The 18,445-nt window shown below is 44.9% G+C and overlaps 1 protein-coding gene across 1 annotated transcript in view; it reads left to right on the top strand.

Annotated features, from left to right (window-relative positions):
* ERBB4 (erb-b2 receptor tyrosine kinase 4) overlaps positions 1–18,445 on the top strand; it is a 380,218-nt gene that overhangs the window by 354,858 nt on the left and 6,915 nt on the right. Inside the window, exons 23-24 of the mRNA XM_026088236.1 lie at positions 247–344; positions 2,964–3,134. Of these exons, the coding sequence (XP_025944021.1) occupies positions 247–344; positions 2,964–3,134 (269 nt within the window). The remainder of the gene's footprint in view (positions 1–246; positions 345–2,963; positions 3,135–18,445) is intronic.

Consider the following 18,445-nt stretch of genomic DNA (forward strand, 5'->3'; position numbering starts at 1 on the left):
AGCAAATTAAGAAGAAACTCATGCAGTGTGCAACATCCAGTCTCCTTTGACCAAGACCAGATGTTTTCCATTTTAGATGCACCACAGATTCCTTCCCCATTTTTCTGGGCTCTTTATTCCATCTTTTCTCTAGGCCAGAACTATCAAGGACATCTTTTCACTTCAAACTTGTGCATTTTTACAAATTGCATGCTTCATCTCCTTGACAATTAACTATTTTCTTTCTTGTCTTTGATCTGTCCCCAGGTTGGATGATTGATGCTGACAGTCGGCCTAAATTCAAGGAGCTGGCTGCTGAATTTTCTAGAATGGCTCGCGACCCTCAAAGATACCTGGTTATTCAGGTAAACAACTCTGCAACATTGGTGAAAAAACTCAATTCTGTCTGTCAAAGCCCACTATTGAGAGGGCTGCCTTTGATCCTCCTAAGTTCGAGAGTACCTTGACAAAATACAGCAAGCACAGTGACTATAGTACTGTGCAATAATGAAGTAGAATGGCCAGTGTAATTATTTGAAAAATTAAAAAGCACCTGAAATTCACCTCTTCAGCCTGTATTTATGAGCACATACACATGGTCTGGCTTTGCAACTGCTGAATATTTTTATCCCCTACTGAAATTAGGGACGAGGTCTGTCCATCAGTGGACCTGCTTTAGACCAAGGACTTGCTTGGTTCTATCATTGCTTGGGCTAATCAAAGGGGAGTATCCTGAAGAGACTCCTCCCTCTGCTCTCAAAGCCATAAGAAAGGTTTTTGCATAGTCGAAACATAGAAGCTTCTCAGAAGACAGGGAGTCAAGTGACCTTGGTGCCTCCCTAATGCTGGAGAGGAACTTCCCCCTGTATTCTCCTTATACACTGTGTAGGTTCTGCACAGCCTGCAGTGCTTCACAGTCTCTGCRATGGACCCACAGCATCACTGTGGCACCCTGGAAATGCTAGTATAGCAGTAACTATTGCCTGCCTCCAGCTAAAGCTGTATACAGCCTGAGCACAGGCATCCGTGGAGATTTTTTTTCTTTAGCTCCTACATTCTGCAATAGCCTGGAGTTGTTTATGTGGGTACAGAGAGTTTTGCTGTTATTTTTTTTTTTAGTGATAACCACCACCGAAAAAGCTAAGAGTTTAAAGTTAGAGTTTCAGGGATGCCCCTTTTGGCATCCTTTCTCAAAATGTAGCTTCTGTCAGATTCTCCCCCATCTGAAAAGCAGAAATCAGGAGAATTTTCTCACTTAGCCCCCTCCATTCCCCCAAAAAGTTTTCGTTCAAAGAATGTGATACCGTAATGCTTGATTGCTTTGGGAAAAACAAGCCATACTTCTAAGCTCTGGAGCTGTAACTGAGAGTCAAGCTACAAAAAATGAATCCATCCATTTGGTAAGGTCCTTAGATGGTTCCAGTATGTGAGCACTGCAAATGGAAATGAAAGAAAACTAAAATAAGTAAGGTGATGTTGAAACACCAGAGGCCAAAGCATGGTATTAGTTTGATCCGGATACTGATACTGTTATGCTACATCTACCGCACATTATGGAGTACAGTGCAGAGATATGTCCAGCTGGTCCTTAGCTTCGCTCTGACAGAAGACTTCCTAGCTGAAGAGCCTCCAGAAGTACAGTTGCTGCTGCTTTCGTGTGTCCTGGCTGCTTCTGGTACTAGTACTACTGTCACCGTATGGTGTTTCACTTCAGTGAGTGGATGTGCTAGCCCACACACGGTGTATTGCGCAATGTGAAAATACACGGCTGTCCTACAGCTTAAGGAGAAGTAAAATATATTTGAGAAGTAAAATACTAGTCAAGAAGAATCATGCTGAATGTAGAATTTCTCTTGCAGTATTCCCTACTGAGCTGAAATGTAAGGTCAGCTGATAAAAGTGATTCCAGACAAATCAGTCTGGTTAACTTATTTCATTAGGACATCTTTCCCCATTCCAAATACGTCTTTCTCTTCCCTCCCTTTCCCTCCCCTCCCCTTTCCTGTTACATAGTCTGGTGAGTATTTCATCCTGGGAGACTTCTTCTCCAGTGATCCTTGTTGTCAATATAGGCCACACGCTTCTCTAAGAGAAACCAGGCCAACTCCATTGCACTGACGTCTCTGCTGCTATTTCCCCCGTTCCCCCCAAATACAATGAAGAATGACAAACTTGTTGCCGAGCTTGTAAACTGGCCTGTGCACATGCTATATGTATATATATGTGTGTGTGTGTGTGTGTGTGTATATGTGTGTATATATTTGGCACATGGCATAATAATTCTTGAGGAGTGGGATGCTGTTCTTTCTCCATACAGTTAAGTATAGCATCATTTCTACATGCTGTTAGGTGTTTGAGGCATTGGCTGCCTTTTCTGACATTTTCTGGCACTGGGCAAAGCGCAGCCCTGACTTGCACTGCAAAGCACCTTGTAGGTGCTTTTTAAATAAAAATATTAATCCTTGTTGTTGTTTATTGTTATCCGGTTTGATTTTTATCGCTTTCAGCGCTGTTACATTCTGCAGAGCCTTCCATATGGATGAGAGGGAAATTTAGCCCCTGAGTCCCTAAAAACACAAATGAAAATAAAGCAAATTCCCAGACCCAGCAGCTTCCATGTTGTTTTCCCCCTATGTGAGCCTAAATAGCCGAGATATTTCACAAAATACATCAGGCCGTGACAGAGCTGGGGTCAGAAACTGAGCTTGTGTGGGAAAAAGGGAGAAGAAAGAATAAAAGCTCAATCACAAGAATGCCAAAATATGACTTTGCTTGATTTATGCAGTTATTCCCTTTCTGTCATTGTATTCTTAGTAAAAAAAAAAAATCAAAACAAATGATGTGGATGTGGTGCCTTAGAACAATCAAAGCAGCATGTGAGGTCCCTGCAGCCTGCCTGCCAGGACACGAGGAAGGCTGAAGCTCCCAGCTGGGAAATTAATCCATCTTTTCACTGTTTTCCTCTCTCCACATAACCTACTTAGGGAGACGATCGTATGAAGCTCCCAAGCCCAAATGACAGCAAGTTCTTCCAAAACCTTCTTGATGAAGAAGACCTGGAAGATATGATGGATGCTGAAGAGTATCTTGTTCCTCAAGCCTTCAACATCCCTCCTCCAATCTACACTTCCAGGACAAGAATCGATTCCAACAGGGTAAGAGCAAGTTCTGACAGAAAAAAATGGTTATTATAAAAGCACAGGTAGCAATTTAAGTACACTAATCAAACACAGGCCCAAGCTGCCTTGGAAAGTACAAGCTCCCATTGTAAGGAGAGCGACGATGGAGATGTCACTGGGTTCCCTGTTTGTTGTGCTTCAGTGAATTATAAATTCATGGCTCAGCCTTGAGCGAGCAAAGGCTTGACTTGTGCTGCCTCTCCTGAACGCACAGCTGAGGCTTGTCAAGTCAGGCAGTGTTGTTTCTCCGTCATGCACAATCATGGCCGGCGAGTACATTGCTCTGATTCTCCTGTCCCTGCAATCCAGTTATCTGGACAGGATTGGCACTGATGCAACTGAGGGCAGCTGGAATATATAGATAATGCCGCTTTTGTGCCTCGAGCCAGATTTCAGACCCAGCCCCTTTACCCACTTACGTGCGATGCTTTCATGGCCTTCCTTTACAAGCATGTGTTTTGGTTGAGCACATCACAGTTCTTAGCATGTTTATCTTTGCACCATCCCTGTCAGGGAAGGAAATGCCCTTCATTTTACAGGGGCAACTGAGGCACAGACAGGATTTATGTGGAATTCAGCTCATATAACCCTAACCAGCCAAAAGATAGGGATATAATCTAAGCTCTTCATCTGGACTTCATTTCATGTCTTTGGAGAAAGGTGGCTGCACCAGTGAGTGATTATCGCTACCTGCCTCGGACATTTAGAGTGGGATAAGTCACCTTCTGGAGGTGCCTTTTTCTGTCTGACTGTTGACAGCTCCAGCAGCAGGCTCGGATCTGGTGCATGAGGTCTGCTGAAATGGATCCTGTCCTAAACGTGTCACCCTCGGTGCTGCAGGAGCCCTGCAGCAGACAGCTCAGCTTGCCTCAATCCCTTTGCATCCCCGAGCTGCCTGCCTGGAGCCCCGACCTCAGCCCCTTGCTGTGCATGGCTTTGTCCTCCTGGCAGTTTAGATGTTGGGGGTTTTTTTTCCTCCATACATGCCTTTTAGCAGAAGGTCATGATTAAATACTAAGCGCAGTCTCATTCAGATTTTGGTATTTATTCCTATTGGTTCAGAAATCTTTTGAACATTTCTTGTTAATCTAGATAGTTCCAAATTCACACCCTGGCCTGAACTGAGTACACCATGAGTGGCAGGGACAAGGTGAGTAAAGGAGCAAAGAGAGTTGAAGCCAGGTGAATATTTATGCTCTGACCTTACTCTGCATGAAATTCTTTCACCATTCCTGAGTAAAGTGATGCACTAATATTAAATGATATGCAATCAATCCATAGGGAAATTACTACTGTTTTTAAAGGCAAGGAGACAAACACAAAAATTAGTTTGAAATATGTCACTGAAACTCTGTTCTGCTTACACTGATCTTCTCACCATCACCAGGCTGTCTAGAAAATGAAACAAAATAGCTTTCTTGGGGCCACAGGAAATCTTGAAAAAACCTGTGTAGATTTGAACTGGCAGACCTGTAGTTTTGTTCTTAAAATAGACCCTTTGCATTTTTTTAAAGAGGCTAGTGACTTTTAGGAAAAAAAAAAAAACACTTTTTGAGACGACCCCATACAAAACACCAATTCTTTAATTCCCTAAAATCTTCAGTTCATGTGAACAGTTTTGTTTCTCTGGGGTTTTTTTCTTAAGTTTAGCAATTGAGCTGAAATACCGCTCATTCTCCCAGCTCTTCCGCAGTGCCTTTTTCCATAGCTCATAAAATGATCCAGATAACAAAAGTGGCCTGGAACTTGTATCCATGAGTGCCTCTGACTTTGAGCCCCCTTTCTTCAGGGAAGACAGCCACAGTGAAGTGAGGAGTCCCGTGCAAGTGAATCATGACAGTATCAAAAGTCTTTGACACTGGGATTCCAGTGGGATTAGAATAGTCTTTGGAAAAGGCTGGGTTGTGGTCCCACTGGCTGAGCAGGATTCATTGTAGCTTTTTTCCTGCATCACTGGAAGACAGTGTGATGGAGAATAAGGATGTAGCATTTCCCCTATCCTTTCCAGTGCTCTGTATTCCCCAGCCTTCAAGGGAAGAATAATGCATTATTTAGCAATAAGCAATAAGCTTCCTCTTTATGGCCACAAGAGTTAATTTTTAGTGTTGATGCTGGTCTGAAATAAGTTAATTTTACTCCTAGCTGTCTCTGGAGATGTTCTGTTTTCTTTGCTGCCAGCTTCTGAGAAGAGAAGGAGGCAACAACAGTTACCTTTGAAGCTGCTCACATTCACACTGATGTAAATCAGTGTAACTTAGTTTTACACAGCGGAGTTCTGCCATTTACACCAACACAGGATTGAGAGAGCAGAGTCAGACCCTTAAGGTTTTCTAGATTCATCTCACACCCGTATTTATGACGGAAACACTAGGGCAAATTTAAAGGAGAAGGGTTCAATAGGAAAACATACCTGCCTTTTCAACAGCAGGGAAGTCAGCTGGAGCTCAGGGAATTAATTCCAACAAAAATTCTAGAGTAAATATGCTGAAAGAGTTATTTAAAATGTGCTGTTTGGGCAGCCAACACAGTCACTGGGATATTCATGGAAAGCAAACACAGAAGTTTTTTATTATTAGCATGTAAAAATTCAAGTAACTTTCTCACAGTCTTTGCCCAACTTTAAACCCCAGTGTCACAGCTGCTTGTACACACACAGTCCCCTTGAAGTCAGCAGAGCTGCAGCAAGGGAGCCCGGGCCTTTATTTTTGCTCCACAGAGAGGCTCCATCACATTCTTGATGTGATGTCTCCTCACCGCAGCGCACGATTTCCGTCTTGGTGTGAGACTGTGATCTCGCACCACCGAAGTCAGTGGGAGCTTTGCAGTTCAATTTAATGACAGTAGCAACTCTGTATCCTTCTTTCAGTAACTCCCTACTGATGGGAATTTTCCTCTGGCATCATGTAGCAATCAAGCACTTAAACAAATCTGGTATTACTCTTTGCCAAAAGTTTTCAGACTCTGTGCCGAGTCTTCTGACCTAGGTAACCTCAGAGAGGGCAGCTGGGAGCTTGCACCCAGCTGTAAGCCCCATATTTTTGGACCCCTTCCGTCTTTATGGTGCTTTTCTTTATTGCAGGAGCCTCTTTATAGAGGGGTCATTTTTAAGGACAAAAGAGGAGATAGGTAAAGAGGTTGCTGATGAACATCTAGCTGACTTATAATGGCAGCTCCAGGAATCATTGGAGACTGACTTCTGTCTCGTGATAGGATTATTACCTTTCATAACTTTGAGGCTTGTCCAGTGTCTCAGATTAGCTTAAGTCTGTTGTTTTTCTAAAACAGTCAGGTTCTTGGTGCATTAACTACTCTTCCGGTGAAGATTCATGTTGATTTGAAACAAAATACACAGTATCTCCTTTAAGGCAATATTGCATCTACCGTATGTAGTTGAGTGCAGAGGGATGTCAGCTACAGGTATCCCACATCACTGAAATGCCATCAGAGCTCTGTGTGCAGGTTATCTGTTTCTGTCTTTTTGTGTGTTTCCTTTGGATAGCTTGTGATTTATGCTTGTTTGGTGTAGTGAATATTAATATTGCACAAGCTCATTATGGTGCTGCTGCTACCATAAATGCCAAATGAATTGATACAACTTAGGCAGTTTGTGTTCACTGTTCCCAGCAAATAAAATTTTATGGGGAGATTGCCAGGCAATTTGGTCAAGTACAAAGCACAGATGAGAACTACATGATCTTCATGTCTTTTTCAGAGACCAGAAGCTTGAAAGACACTGTATTTCCCATCTTAGTTATTCTGATTGTAGTTTCAGTAAAGAAAGAGGCAGATACRTAATGGCATGCTGTTGTACTCCTTCTCTGGGTGTGCCGCACTGGCAGTTTTATGTGAGCGTTGCAGCTATTTGGATACGAATTAATAGCACAGAACTGCAGCCCGCAGGAAGAAGACTGGGAGGTGGAAAACCTGCCGGGAGGTTTCCAGCTCCCCCCCAGACAGTGTCACATCCTTCTTCCTCCAGGGATTACTGAGATTTGCTGAAGGTGCAAGGCTCAGGCACAGCTTCAGCAGTCCCGTCGCACCCACACTGACTTCGCACTAGCCTGTCTTTGGGACTGGCACTGCCAGGAGCTGAAGCCTGGGCATGCTCTGGCCCTTCGCAGGGCCCTCTGTTATGAAGTCCATCCTGAGACTGATGCAGCTGAACTCCTCAGTTGCAATTTCAGCTCTTCAGCCTCTTCCAGCTTTTGTATTCTGTTGTCTAGAAATATTCTAGAAATATGGAGTTTCAGAAGCTCTGTGCTTCCAAGAGATAAGCTGAATCCTCAGCAGTGTTTGCATAAGCGCAGGACTTCAGCTAGTGCTCCAGTGTCCTACAGTCACAGCCATTAGATGATTCCTTCAGGTATTTGTAACGAGTACGGTCCTGCGTGCGCAGAGATAATACTAGTACAGAAAGCGTTCTGTATACCCCATGATACTTTGGGCTCTAAATCCTTGGCTAATTCCCACTGAAAACTGTCTATGCTGTTTATTACTCACTGATGCTGTCCCTGTAACTTTATTCTGTACACTATATATTATTGAAACACCTGCGAACCCTGCAATTAAATACCAAGGTAGGTTTTTAGGAAAGGGATCTAATGCATATGTCCAGGGAGATTGTGCTGATTAGCTAACGCAGGATCTGGTACCCCAAAAGCCAGTTTTTAGTTGCCTGAGTGGGTTCTGGTATGCCATTGGGACTGCTCTGGCGGAAGTAGGCCTGGAAATATTTCATGGCTGAATATCTGTATATGTCTGTATGTAAGACCATCATTCCAGAGAGAAGCTGGGCAAGAACTTATCTCTATGATTAATTTGTTTTGATTTCTAAATTTAGAAAATAGGCATTTTAAAATTACAAAATTGCAAAGGAGAAGGTTGTAAGTGGTTTTTAGATCCATTTCAGATGGATGTGGCAGCTTTCCTTACAAAGCTCATCGCGGATAGTGGGGACTGTTTACCCCATGAGATTGCTACCAGAATTAAGTGACTTAATTAGCCTCTTAGGCAATAAAGATGAATTTCTTAGGCACCTGTAGCGCTCCAGCAGTAGAAGATCAGATCCGAGGTCTAATACGGCCTCTCTTGCATATGGAAATATAGGAGCCTGGGAGGGCGGGGAGCAGCAAGCACTGCTGTGCTCAGTCAGAGCTGGAGGGAAGCAGTTTGGAGGGGCGCTCCCCCGGGGCCGGCCCGCACAGCGGCGCTGCGATGCAGGTATTGCCATTGCTGATGGGGAAAACCGGCAGCGGTTATAGCTTCCTTCCCTCTTGACAAGGGGAGTCACGATGTGTCCAGGCCTTTAGTAGCAATCAGTGCCTTCCGTTAYGCTCCTGGTCCCCACTTCTTTCTCTGTAAGTAGAGGAAGTTAGTCGTTGCTGCCAAAGCTCTTGGAGCTGGCTCTTTCTGCAGGCCACGTGGGGCTGACAGCGGTCAAACCTTACTTCATCCCAAAGATAAGTTGTGGGAAGAGATACCAAGGCTAGATGGGGCTGTTGCAAGCGTTTTATCTACTCTTCTGGCATGACATAGGCCAGAGACTCCAGTCTCTTAATTTCTCTATCAAGTGCAGAAATTCTGTTTGAGCTGGAGGGGTTTTTTTGGAAAAACTGTCTTGCTTGTATTGTTTGGGATGCAGAACGCATCACAGCTCAGGAAAGTCTTGCTGGGCAGTTATGCTGACACTGAGGTAGGGTTTGGATCCTGTTACTGTCCACCACGCACCCTTTTTGTGCTAGATGAAGGAGCTGCCAGTTATCGGAAATCTTTCACCCTCAGGGAGCTAAGCAGGATAGTACCATTTGTACTTGCTCATTGTTAAAGCAGAACAGTGTTGATGTCTCTTCCTTATTTGGGTCGATCTTGGGTGGTGTTTGCCACCTCTCTGCTTCTGCAATATCTTTCCAAAACTAATACGACCAAAACTTGCCTTAAATTTGATGCTTATTACTGCAGTCTGTAAGTCAGTTTTTTTAACTTGCTGTCCCATTTCATTAATTCTTCCTTCTTATAATCAAGAGGTGATCAAAAACTATCTGAAAACCTTAGTAGTCATTCTTTTGCCTTTCTGCCGGTCCCTGTTGCTTTCTTATGCAAGTGTTGCAATGAAGCCTCCCATGCCAGAACAGATGAAGTTGTAAGTTAATTAGACATTGTATCAAAGGGTTTGATAACATTTCAGAAGATTATGCTGACAGCGTCTCCCCATTAGCTCTCTTGCTTCTTCAAAAACTGCTTGGCTAGTTAGGAATACTCAAACTTTTTATGAATCTGTTCTGTATGCCTTTCATTAAATGATAACATTTTGTGGATTTTCCTAGTTGAGTCCTATTTAACAGAGTGGCAGATACTGCAACTGCTACAGTCAAACCTCAGGGTAATTCTGGAAGTTCCCCCGAGCTCCCTTTCAGGGTTTTAAACTCTCTTTTTCTGCTTCCCTGTGTTTTAGTGACGTATTGGGGTGGGAGTCTCCTGTTCGTTGTGCTCTGCGTTTCACAATAGGAAGTTTTGAGTAGCTGGTAGTGCTTGGTCGGTGTGTAGCCAGCAGTCCCAGATGTTCTACCTGCTGTAACGTGTTTCTTCCGGGAAATACTCCGTAAGGTGTGTCTGCTCTTAGGCTTTGTGGGAAAAGCAGATAGCACAAAGCCGCTTTTTGTCCATGAAAAGCAGGAAGAGATCCCAGACTGGTGCTAGCCAGGCTAATTTCATTGCTCAGGGTGAACAAAGTAGAAATAAACACACAAAAAATACACTGTAAAATACATTAGATGGAAAACTTCTTCAGTTGTAATAATTTACATGAAAAAGGAAAGCTTCTCACAAAATATATATATTTAGAATATGGGTATTGAAATACTTTTTTCAAATATGCTAAGTTTGCCAGAGGAAAAAGGAAGAAAATTCATATGTAGGACTCAAACAGAATATGTGATACTCAACTCTTGACAGAGTAGTCTTTGAAAGTGCTTTATGGCAATTAGTCTCTTGCTTTGTAACTGGGCCGGCTGAAATCAGTGGTGTTTCTCGAGGACTAAGCCCTTCTCAGCCTGAATAAGATTATCAGGACCAACTTGCTAAATTGCCTCATGCTTTTGCTGGTGAAGTGCCTTAAAACAAGAATTTTTTAATGTGTTAGCTGTTTTCCATCACATTCAGGCTCATGAATCCAGGCATATAGATTTAATGAGACTTTCTGAAAGTTTTTTTATGGCATTTTGGTTTGAACATATCCTTTCTACAAATTTAAGGTATGTTTAAAAACAAATCAGCAGGTCACAGGACTCCCAGGTAAGACCTACTCCCAGTTAACTCCTCCAGCAAAGGAAGAGGGATCGGTGGAAGAGACTGTAGCTGTATATTGCATCGAACCTTGACGTATGACGTGTAAATTTATCGAGCTTTAGTATAAACTGGTTTAAAATCAAGCAGCATCTGTTTAATCCATGAATAGCTGCTGGCTGTGTTAACAGTCAAGAGAGCTCACAGCTGATCCACTTTCTTTTCTCTCCTGAAAAGAAAAAAGTCAATAGATGTAAAGAAAGTAAGTAATAAATATTTCCACGCTGCACTGATGAGGCATTCTTGGAAAAAAGCAAGCTAAACAACTYTGCATAATTCAGTAGATGGAAGAAATGGACTAAGAGTCAGGAAATAATTTTGAGAGCTGGGGGAAGTTTTTCCTTGAGCGACTGGCTGTAAACCAGAAACTGCTCGCGGAAAATGTCAATTTCTGTGGAATCGTTTTTCGTGATTTGATTAAAATAAYAAGCCCCCCTGAAAACGCGAGGGATAGTGATTCAGGAGGGCRCGTGGCGGTGCCCCGAGGCTTTGCGGCGGTGGGGCTGCCGGCCGGCGCCTAGCGCGCCCGGTGCCGGGGCCTCGGCAGCATCCCGGGCCACGTGCGCGCGCTCTAAACATACGCTTGGCGGGGGCGAAAGCCAGCGCAGCCTCAGCCACCTTTTGTTAGCCGCCGTAAAGTCTGCCCTTGCTGAATGCTGTGCTTGGGGGGCGGGGGTGTTGGGCAGGGGAAAAAAAGGTTATCGGAGGTATAAAAAGACTCTCCAAAGATGTGGTGGGGAGAAGTGGGAGGGAGCACAGCTGAAGTTTAGATTTAGAATGTTAAAAAATGATTATTTTATCCAAATCAGTTGGATGGTTATTTCTTTTAGAGTATTATTGCCTCCAGAACCTCAGCCCTGCTCTAAATCAACTCAGCATTTCATCAAGAAGCCTATTCTTTGCTAGAAGAGACCAAGAGTGCACAATTATGGGTTTCTTTTCCCCCTTGCATAATAAAATTGGGAGATTATCATCAAGTTTCTATTCAGATTTTGGGAAGGCTTTTTTATTTTATTTTTAAAACCCATCTTTGTCTGTAAGAGCTCCCTGTTCAGGCCAGCGTGCTGTAATGATTACTGCTGTAAAGTCTTCAGTGGAGATGTGCTCTATTTCATTCTCAATGAGGGCTGATGGCATTTTGAGAGGCTCAGAATATCCTTTGATTACTGTATAAAACAGAGCGGGGAAGATGGCGATGTGGTGCGCGGCGTYGGCGGGGGCTGCTGCTCCGAGTGCTGCTCATCAGCTTGCTTTTGTGCCTTCTCTTTTTTTTGGTCTGCCGTGTCGCAATCACAAATCATGACCGTGCTGTGGTTTCAGTCCCCTTCCCCGTCCTTTTCAAAGGTCCCTCTCTGGGGGGTTCAGAGCTCGAGGTYTGTATGGAAAAGGAGCTGCTGGCGCTCCTGTGGCTTGGGCAGGTGCCGCAGAGCACGAGCAGGAGCAGCACCTTGACCCTTCGCCACCCCAGGGAATTGCTGGAATAGCTGCGAAACTGCATGTCATCTCTGCTGACCTGGGGAGGAATCGGCCGAGTGTCGGAAGGTGCCGTTTACTGTAAAACGTCTTGGGCTGTGTATTAAAAATGGAGTGACAGAAAACTAGTCACGGGTGACAGGAAGGATATGGGAGTCAAAGCGATGGAAGGAGAAGGACAGACGCATGCAAGCTGCCTCTCTTGCRGCTCTCCTGCCTGTTTGATGCTCTCTTTGCATTAATATAAAATAAAGAGGGAAAAGGAATTCTTGCATCTTTATTCCTCTGTCATGCTCTTATCAAATTCGATATTGTGCCAGTTGAAGCCTGTTTGCCATCCTTTCTGAAGGGTGGAAGGACAAAGGTTTCCCAGGTCTGGAGGACAGGGGAGTCTCCAGGGAGGATTTTTAAGCCAGTACAGCAGGAGGTGGCTTTTATTCCTGGCGCAGCTATAGGAGAGGGGGCTGCCGCAGAGCACTTCACCTGCGTTTCCTCATCAGTGTGCCTGAAAACGGACTTATGTGGCCCCAGCATGCAGCTCTTAACAGGTTATTTTCATCAGTCTTGTAATCTTTGATTCTCCTACTTGGTAAGGTTTTGGATAGAAAATGTGGATCAGAGTCTAGGCTTTTCCGGTAACAACACAGGAAATATTCTGTGCAGTATTTAGGTATCTCATTTCCTATACTGCTCTATCAAGAATCTTAGGCCTGATTCTCCCATGATGTATGCCATTTACTGTTCACAGTCCATCCTATATTAGGACTAGGAGAATATATTCATATTTGAGCATTCCACTGCATATGTAGGACTGTCTCTGCTCTAAAAAAAGGCAGACAGGTGTTAGGAGGGAAAATTGTGCAAGAGAAGGTATAGGAGATTCACCCGAAATTATGACGTAAGTCAGTACTGAACTGGACCCAGGTCGCTGGTGATGTGTCTATACTGATTTTGAACAAGTTCAGGAATGGCTTAAACCCACCGTACTGCCAGGACATGAGCTGGYACATCCATATGATACTGGCAACCTTTATGAACTGAGTTAGTGCTCCGGCTGCCTGAAAATATTTCCTTTATTTTCTGACAGGCAATGGGCTGAAAAAGCTTATATACAGAGAAGACTTGTTCCGTGTTTCTTTTATTTTGTTTTTCTCACTGATGTAAATTGGATGGGCTGTATCTTGGTTTTGCAAGAAGCAGTCATCAGAGACTGGAGCAAGTGCTTCGGCTAACACAGATGGGTGCTTACAGTCTTTTCTACACTCGAGGTGCCTCAACATTCAAGTTAAAATGTTTACACATTTTCTGAAGAAGGGTAATGCTGCAAAAAGGACTGGGAGTTCATAATTTCTAATCGAGATTCATTGATCCCCAAAGGAACTTTACTGCCATTGAGCTGAGGACATTGTATATTGCTGCAAAGCTACTGTCCGCAACCTGTGTATATTATTCCTGCCTTTTATTTTTGTTGTTGAATAACAGGCTCTCCTTCCCTCTCGCTGGAGAAATTTATGTCCTGTCTTGCTACGTTAACTCAGGTGGGCCATATTTCTGTTTGTGTGCCTGAAATAGCCGATGTGAGAGCTATRCACACACACGCCAAACCCGTCTCAGAGGATGTGCATCCCCAGGGTGTTGTGGTCGCTTCTCTTGGGGCTGCAGTGACACAAGGGGTCAGCAGTGACCCATTCCTAGTGCCCAGCTGTGTCACTCGGCAGTGGCACTAACGGGAATTTTTCTTCATAGTCCTACTGGAAGTGCCCAGGGACAGTGGAGCTTTCTTAAGTAGGGTCAGGAGCCCCGATCGGAGGGAAGAGAGAGCGTGAGGAAGCCTGGGCTGTGAAGGTTTTGTGCCCCACCAGTGCCATGAAGAACTGACGGCTTCCCAGCCCAGGGCTCCGCGGTCACTGCCGTTTCGCTGGTTCTGCAGTGGGGGGGCACGTTAAAGAGGGGGTCGATGAATGAAGCAACTCTGACAGCAGTTTTCCCAGTACTGCTTGTTTCAAGCACATCTGCAGATTACATCGCTTTTAGATGTTGCAGAAGCTACTCTGGTTTGCCTATTGCTCCACACTTGGGAAGCAGGACAGTACTTTTTGTGAACAAGTTTCACTTCCCTGAAATCAGATGAACAAGGAGATAAATCAGAGAGCTCACATAGTCTCATGGATGTTCTCTAGAGCAGGAGACAGGTGTGATAAAAAAGCTGATCAGAGAGTCATCTGCTCCTGTGTAAGTCAATAGACCTAATTTYACATGTGCCCTGAGACTTGCTTAAAGCTAACCTGTTTTAACAACCTCAGTTCAAGCACTCTCAGGGGCCCCAGAGCTCGCCCACTGGGATGCTGTGCCCGCTGCTTGGCACCTGGCTGTCCTGCGTAGGGTATCATTCCTGCCGCTTCTTGGTGTGGCTCCAGCACCACGAATGGAAACTTTTCTCCTAAGGGAGGTTCCCTGACGTGCCCCTGCCGGAGCTCAGTGGGTAACGTGGGCGCTGATGGAGCAGCTCGGACTCGGCACCGTGGAGGTGCACAGTTGAGCATCACGGTGGATTTGTCGAGCCAAGCTGCAAGTGGGTGCCTGCTCGGTCAGATATCACAGACCTGGAATCAAATTTGGGGAGTCAAAAGTAGCCGGACATTCTGTCAGCCACAGGGACTGCTGTGCTTTAACTGTACAGGCCTGGGGACCATCTAATCCTTTCTTTTTACATATGGACCTCCTCTGAGCAGGGGCTTAGACCAGGTAGCTCCAGAGGTCTGCAAAGCCCTCTGGCTGTCACTATCCAAACAGCATTTCCTTTCTATGTAGCATTGCACGGTGATTTTCTGGTGGACATTTTCGTTTCTTTCCCCTGATTTTCGTCTCGGACGTGTTTGCTCTGCGGAGCAAGGCAGAGTAAGCTGTTAGCTGTGCGGTCAGGAGGAAGCAGGAGCGCTCCTGCGCAGAGGTGGCTCTTCTCCTGGGGGGCTGTTTCCAGTCTGACTTTCAGTTCAGGTCAGTTGTAAATACCAGGCGGCTCCCTTGACATGTAGCTGGCGTTTGCTCCGGGCTGCTGGGCCGGCTCCGCTCGCATAAATCAACCAAACGGCTGAAGCCTTGCGCTCGCAGCGAGAGCTGTTTGCCCTGGTGTGCTGGGAGGCAGCAATTTGGAGGCTCAAGCCTCGGTGCTGACTTGGTGTCCAGTCAGGTCAGCAGCTCCGGGGGGCAGGAGGGAGGAAGGTGAGGGGTTCCTGGGGCGAGCAGCCCGCCACGGAAGCGGTGCAAAGCCGCGCGGCAGAGCTYGCTCGGAACAGGGAATGGCTGGGTTGCCTGGAGCCTGCGCCAGGGACCATACGCGTGGGGAGCATCGCTGCACGAAGGGGGAGGATTTCAGGATTTCACRCCTGCTTTGTGGACTGGGGTTTTTTTGCAAACGAGAGCAGATAGTGGAGAGAAAGGGAATTTGTTTTTTGTGTGAATAGGTGCAGCAACGAGAGCTGGTGCAAATGTGTGTGTGTACGGTGAGGCTGGCAGAGCCTTGCCTTTAGCAAAGAAAAACCTCTCACTTGTGAACTTAGAGGTGCTTAAAAACAGGAGACGGTAATAATGACGCAACCGTATCAAATGCGTGCGCAGGTCTGGGTGGGCGACAGAGGACACGGGCTCCCCAGCAGGCAGGGCGCCGCTGGGAGGCCGTGCCAGCGAGCGAGGCACGGGCTGCGGGATCACGTTGGCGAACAAAGCTGTCGCCTGTCTGGGGACAAGCGCCCGAGTCCCGYGGCAGCAGCCTGCAAAGCTTCCTCCCCCTGCGAGGCTGGGGGTGCAGCTTCGAAGGCGGCTGTGGCCCCGTAGGGATGGGACAAGCTCTAGCACAGGCCGGGGAGGAACGCTGCGCCGGATGCCATATCCCAGACGGGACGCCAGGCTTGACTAGTAAGAGACACAGCGGAGGCGTATTCACACGGCTGCATAAATATGAGCGGCAGGGCCCAGCATGGCTTTGATTTCATTACAGCTTAACATGCAGCCAGAAAAGTATTATGTCCCTGCTATAAAAAAAGGAGATATTTGCCTTTGGGAGACTTTAGAGGCAAGGAATTGGAAAATGAAATTAATGAATAGAAAGCAATAACACAAGCCAATATTCACAAAGGTGTTATTTACCTCTCTTTTATCAAGGCTCATTTTACACAAACGTTAGCAGTTATAATAGCTGATATGTCACTGGTATTTAATACCAAAGTCCCTTTAAAAAGGCTTTAGGGGACATTTGCTTGTTTTTTATCTTTTCTCCCTGATGTCATGTTTGTGCCTAAAATTCAATCATGTAGTATAAAGAATGAAATCTTAGGCATTTCTGGTGTACGACTGCTCATGGGCAGGTAAAAATGCTAGGTTCCTTCTGGATGGTGCTTAGAGTTTAAATGTAGATGGATGCGTGCAGTGTAAAGCTAACGGATGTAACGTATATTGCAGTTTCAAAGAGAGYGATTATTGATTCTTCCCCCCTTTTGTTTTTTAGTATGCAAGTTGAGACTTTTAAAAGAGGCTTTGAGCAACCAGCCTCGGAGGACCCTGTCCATCTCAACAGGCTGGGAGATCTTGTTCATTCAGGTGATGAGAAATCCCAAAACCTGGCTCTTCTCAGGAAAGGAACATGTTACAGAAGTAAAATGACTTTTGTCATCAGCTCCTTTTTTCAAGACAGCCAGTATTTAAAATGCAAAAAAACAACAGGACCAAAAAAGTTAAGCAGCAAACTAACTTGGATCACGCACACAAATCAAGCTATTTAAGTTTTACTTGTCAAGATCCAAATGTATTTTCTGCCCACAGTGTGATTTATTTACTGACCAGTAAAAGTTGGCTGAGGCTTGCAGTACAAAAACTTATCTTGGAAGTCTACAAAATGATGACATCACGTTGCAATTAGCAGGCAATTTAAAGGCGTTTCAACAATTATATCACATTTTCAGCCCCACTGGTTGGCACCGCAGCTGTTTTCTTTGCCTCCTTTTTTGGAACAGAGGCCACAGAGTATTAACTCCTAAGGAAAAAAAGTAGAGGATTAAAAAAGTGTGCAGACACAAGTGCTTTGGAGAAGAGGCGAGCTGCAAGGGTCTGTGTTAAGCACGTTACAAGGCAGCTATGTTTAGGACGGAGCTAAAGGGGAGGCATGAAGAAAATACCATTGCTGTGATCTTAGATGGCAGGTCACTGGCTGGGGAGGGTCTTCTCAGCAAAAATAGCAATAAATGCAGGAATGTTAGTCCATTCTCTCCTGATAACTTGGGACAGGGCTATTCTAAGAGGGCCTGTTATTATGTTGTTACAGTTGCTTAGTATGTATTTAAATGTTGGAATTACAGCCAAGAATATCTAAAGATAGGATGGTGGGTTTAGTTTTTTGTGAGGAGGGTGGAGCAAAGTATGTCCATGGATAGATAATATGGCTATCTGAGAACAGTATTTTTTTCTTAAGGTGCTAATCCTCTAAAACATTTACCAAGGGAGGTACCTAGCCCTGTATAGTGAAGTCAAGCCCAGTGGCAAACAACTTGCTTTTTCTAAGTTATCTATAATCACTCTGGGCTCTGAACTAAAAGTAGTTCCAGACAGCCCTTCTCTTATTAATCTAGGAGCCACAAGCTGAAATTCATGGGACTGCCTCTGTGAGAATAAAAAGATGTAAATTAAAGGTGAGTAATATTCCATGGTGTAGTACTGAATAGAAGAGGAGTGATTATATTCAGTTGTTTAATATCTATGGAAAGTGGATACATACTTCTCATTTGGGCAGCAGCATTTAGTTGTAACCTGCATTTAGTTGTAACTCATTAGTAACTCTGTATTGCTTTTCACTCTTTTGACTCTTGTGCAATCTGGAGGCCCGTAGCCACCTTTAAAGCCAAAAAAGCAAAATCCTTCTTTCTAGCCTCCCAGCCAGCAGGAAGGAAGGATGAAAGCCAGGGAACCTTTACAAGGAGCTGGAGGATTCCCCATCCTGCTTTGGATTCCTCACTGTTAAAAGTGATGATGGTCTTTAGTCACCAGTTTGTATTTCTTCTCTGGATCTTGTTTGTAATCATCAGTTTGCCTAAACCCTCATCACTCTCCATGGACCATAGCTTACCTGTCTTCAGTCTCTTTCCTTCTCCATCTTTATGGAGAATTCATATTCAAATATGAATTCAAATAAGTAGGAGTTYGGAGGGCAAGGAGAAGGCAGAGCAAAAGTCTCCTGCAGTGGAGTCTTCCATAGCCTCTAGCATCTGACAGTCTTGGAGTTACCTAGTTATCTAACACGTTCTCAGTTGTAACCTGTCCTTGCCCATGTTTCGTAACAAGTTGCAGTAAATCTTTGGTGCAGAGAAAGGAGAGAGGGATCAGAGATGCCTGGCCTCTGCGATCAGAGCGTCTCCAGTTTCCACTGTGTGCCCTGTTTAGAGGGATCCCCCACTCCCCAAAGGAGCCTCTTGCAGAAGACTGCC

Source organism: Apteryx rowi, unplaced genomic scaffold (genome assembly GCF_003343035.1).
Source record: "Apteryx rowi isolate R43461 unplaced genomic scaffold, aptRow1 scaffold_12, whole genome shotgun sequence".
In the NCBI taxonomy this organism is placed as follows: Eukaryota; Metazoa; Chordata; class Aves; order Apterygiformes; family Apterygidae; genus Apteryx; species Apteryx rowi.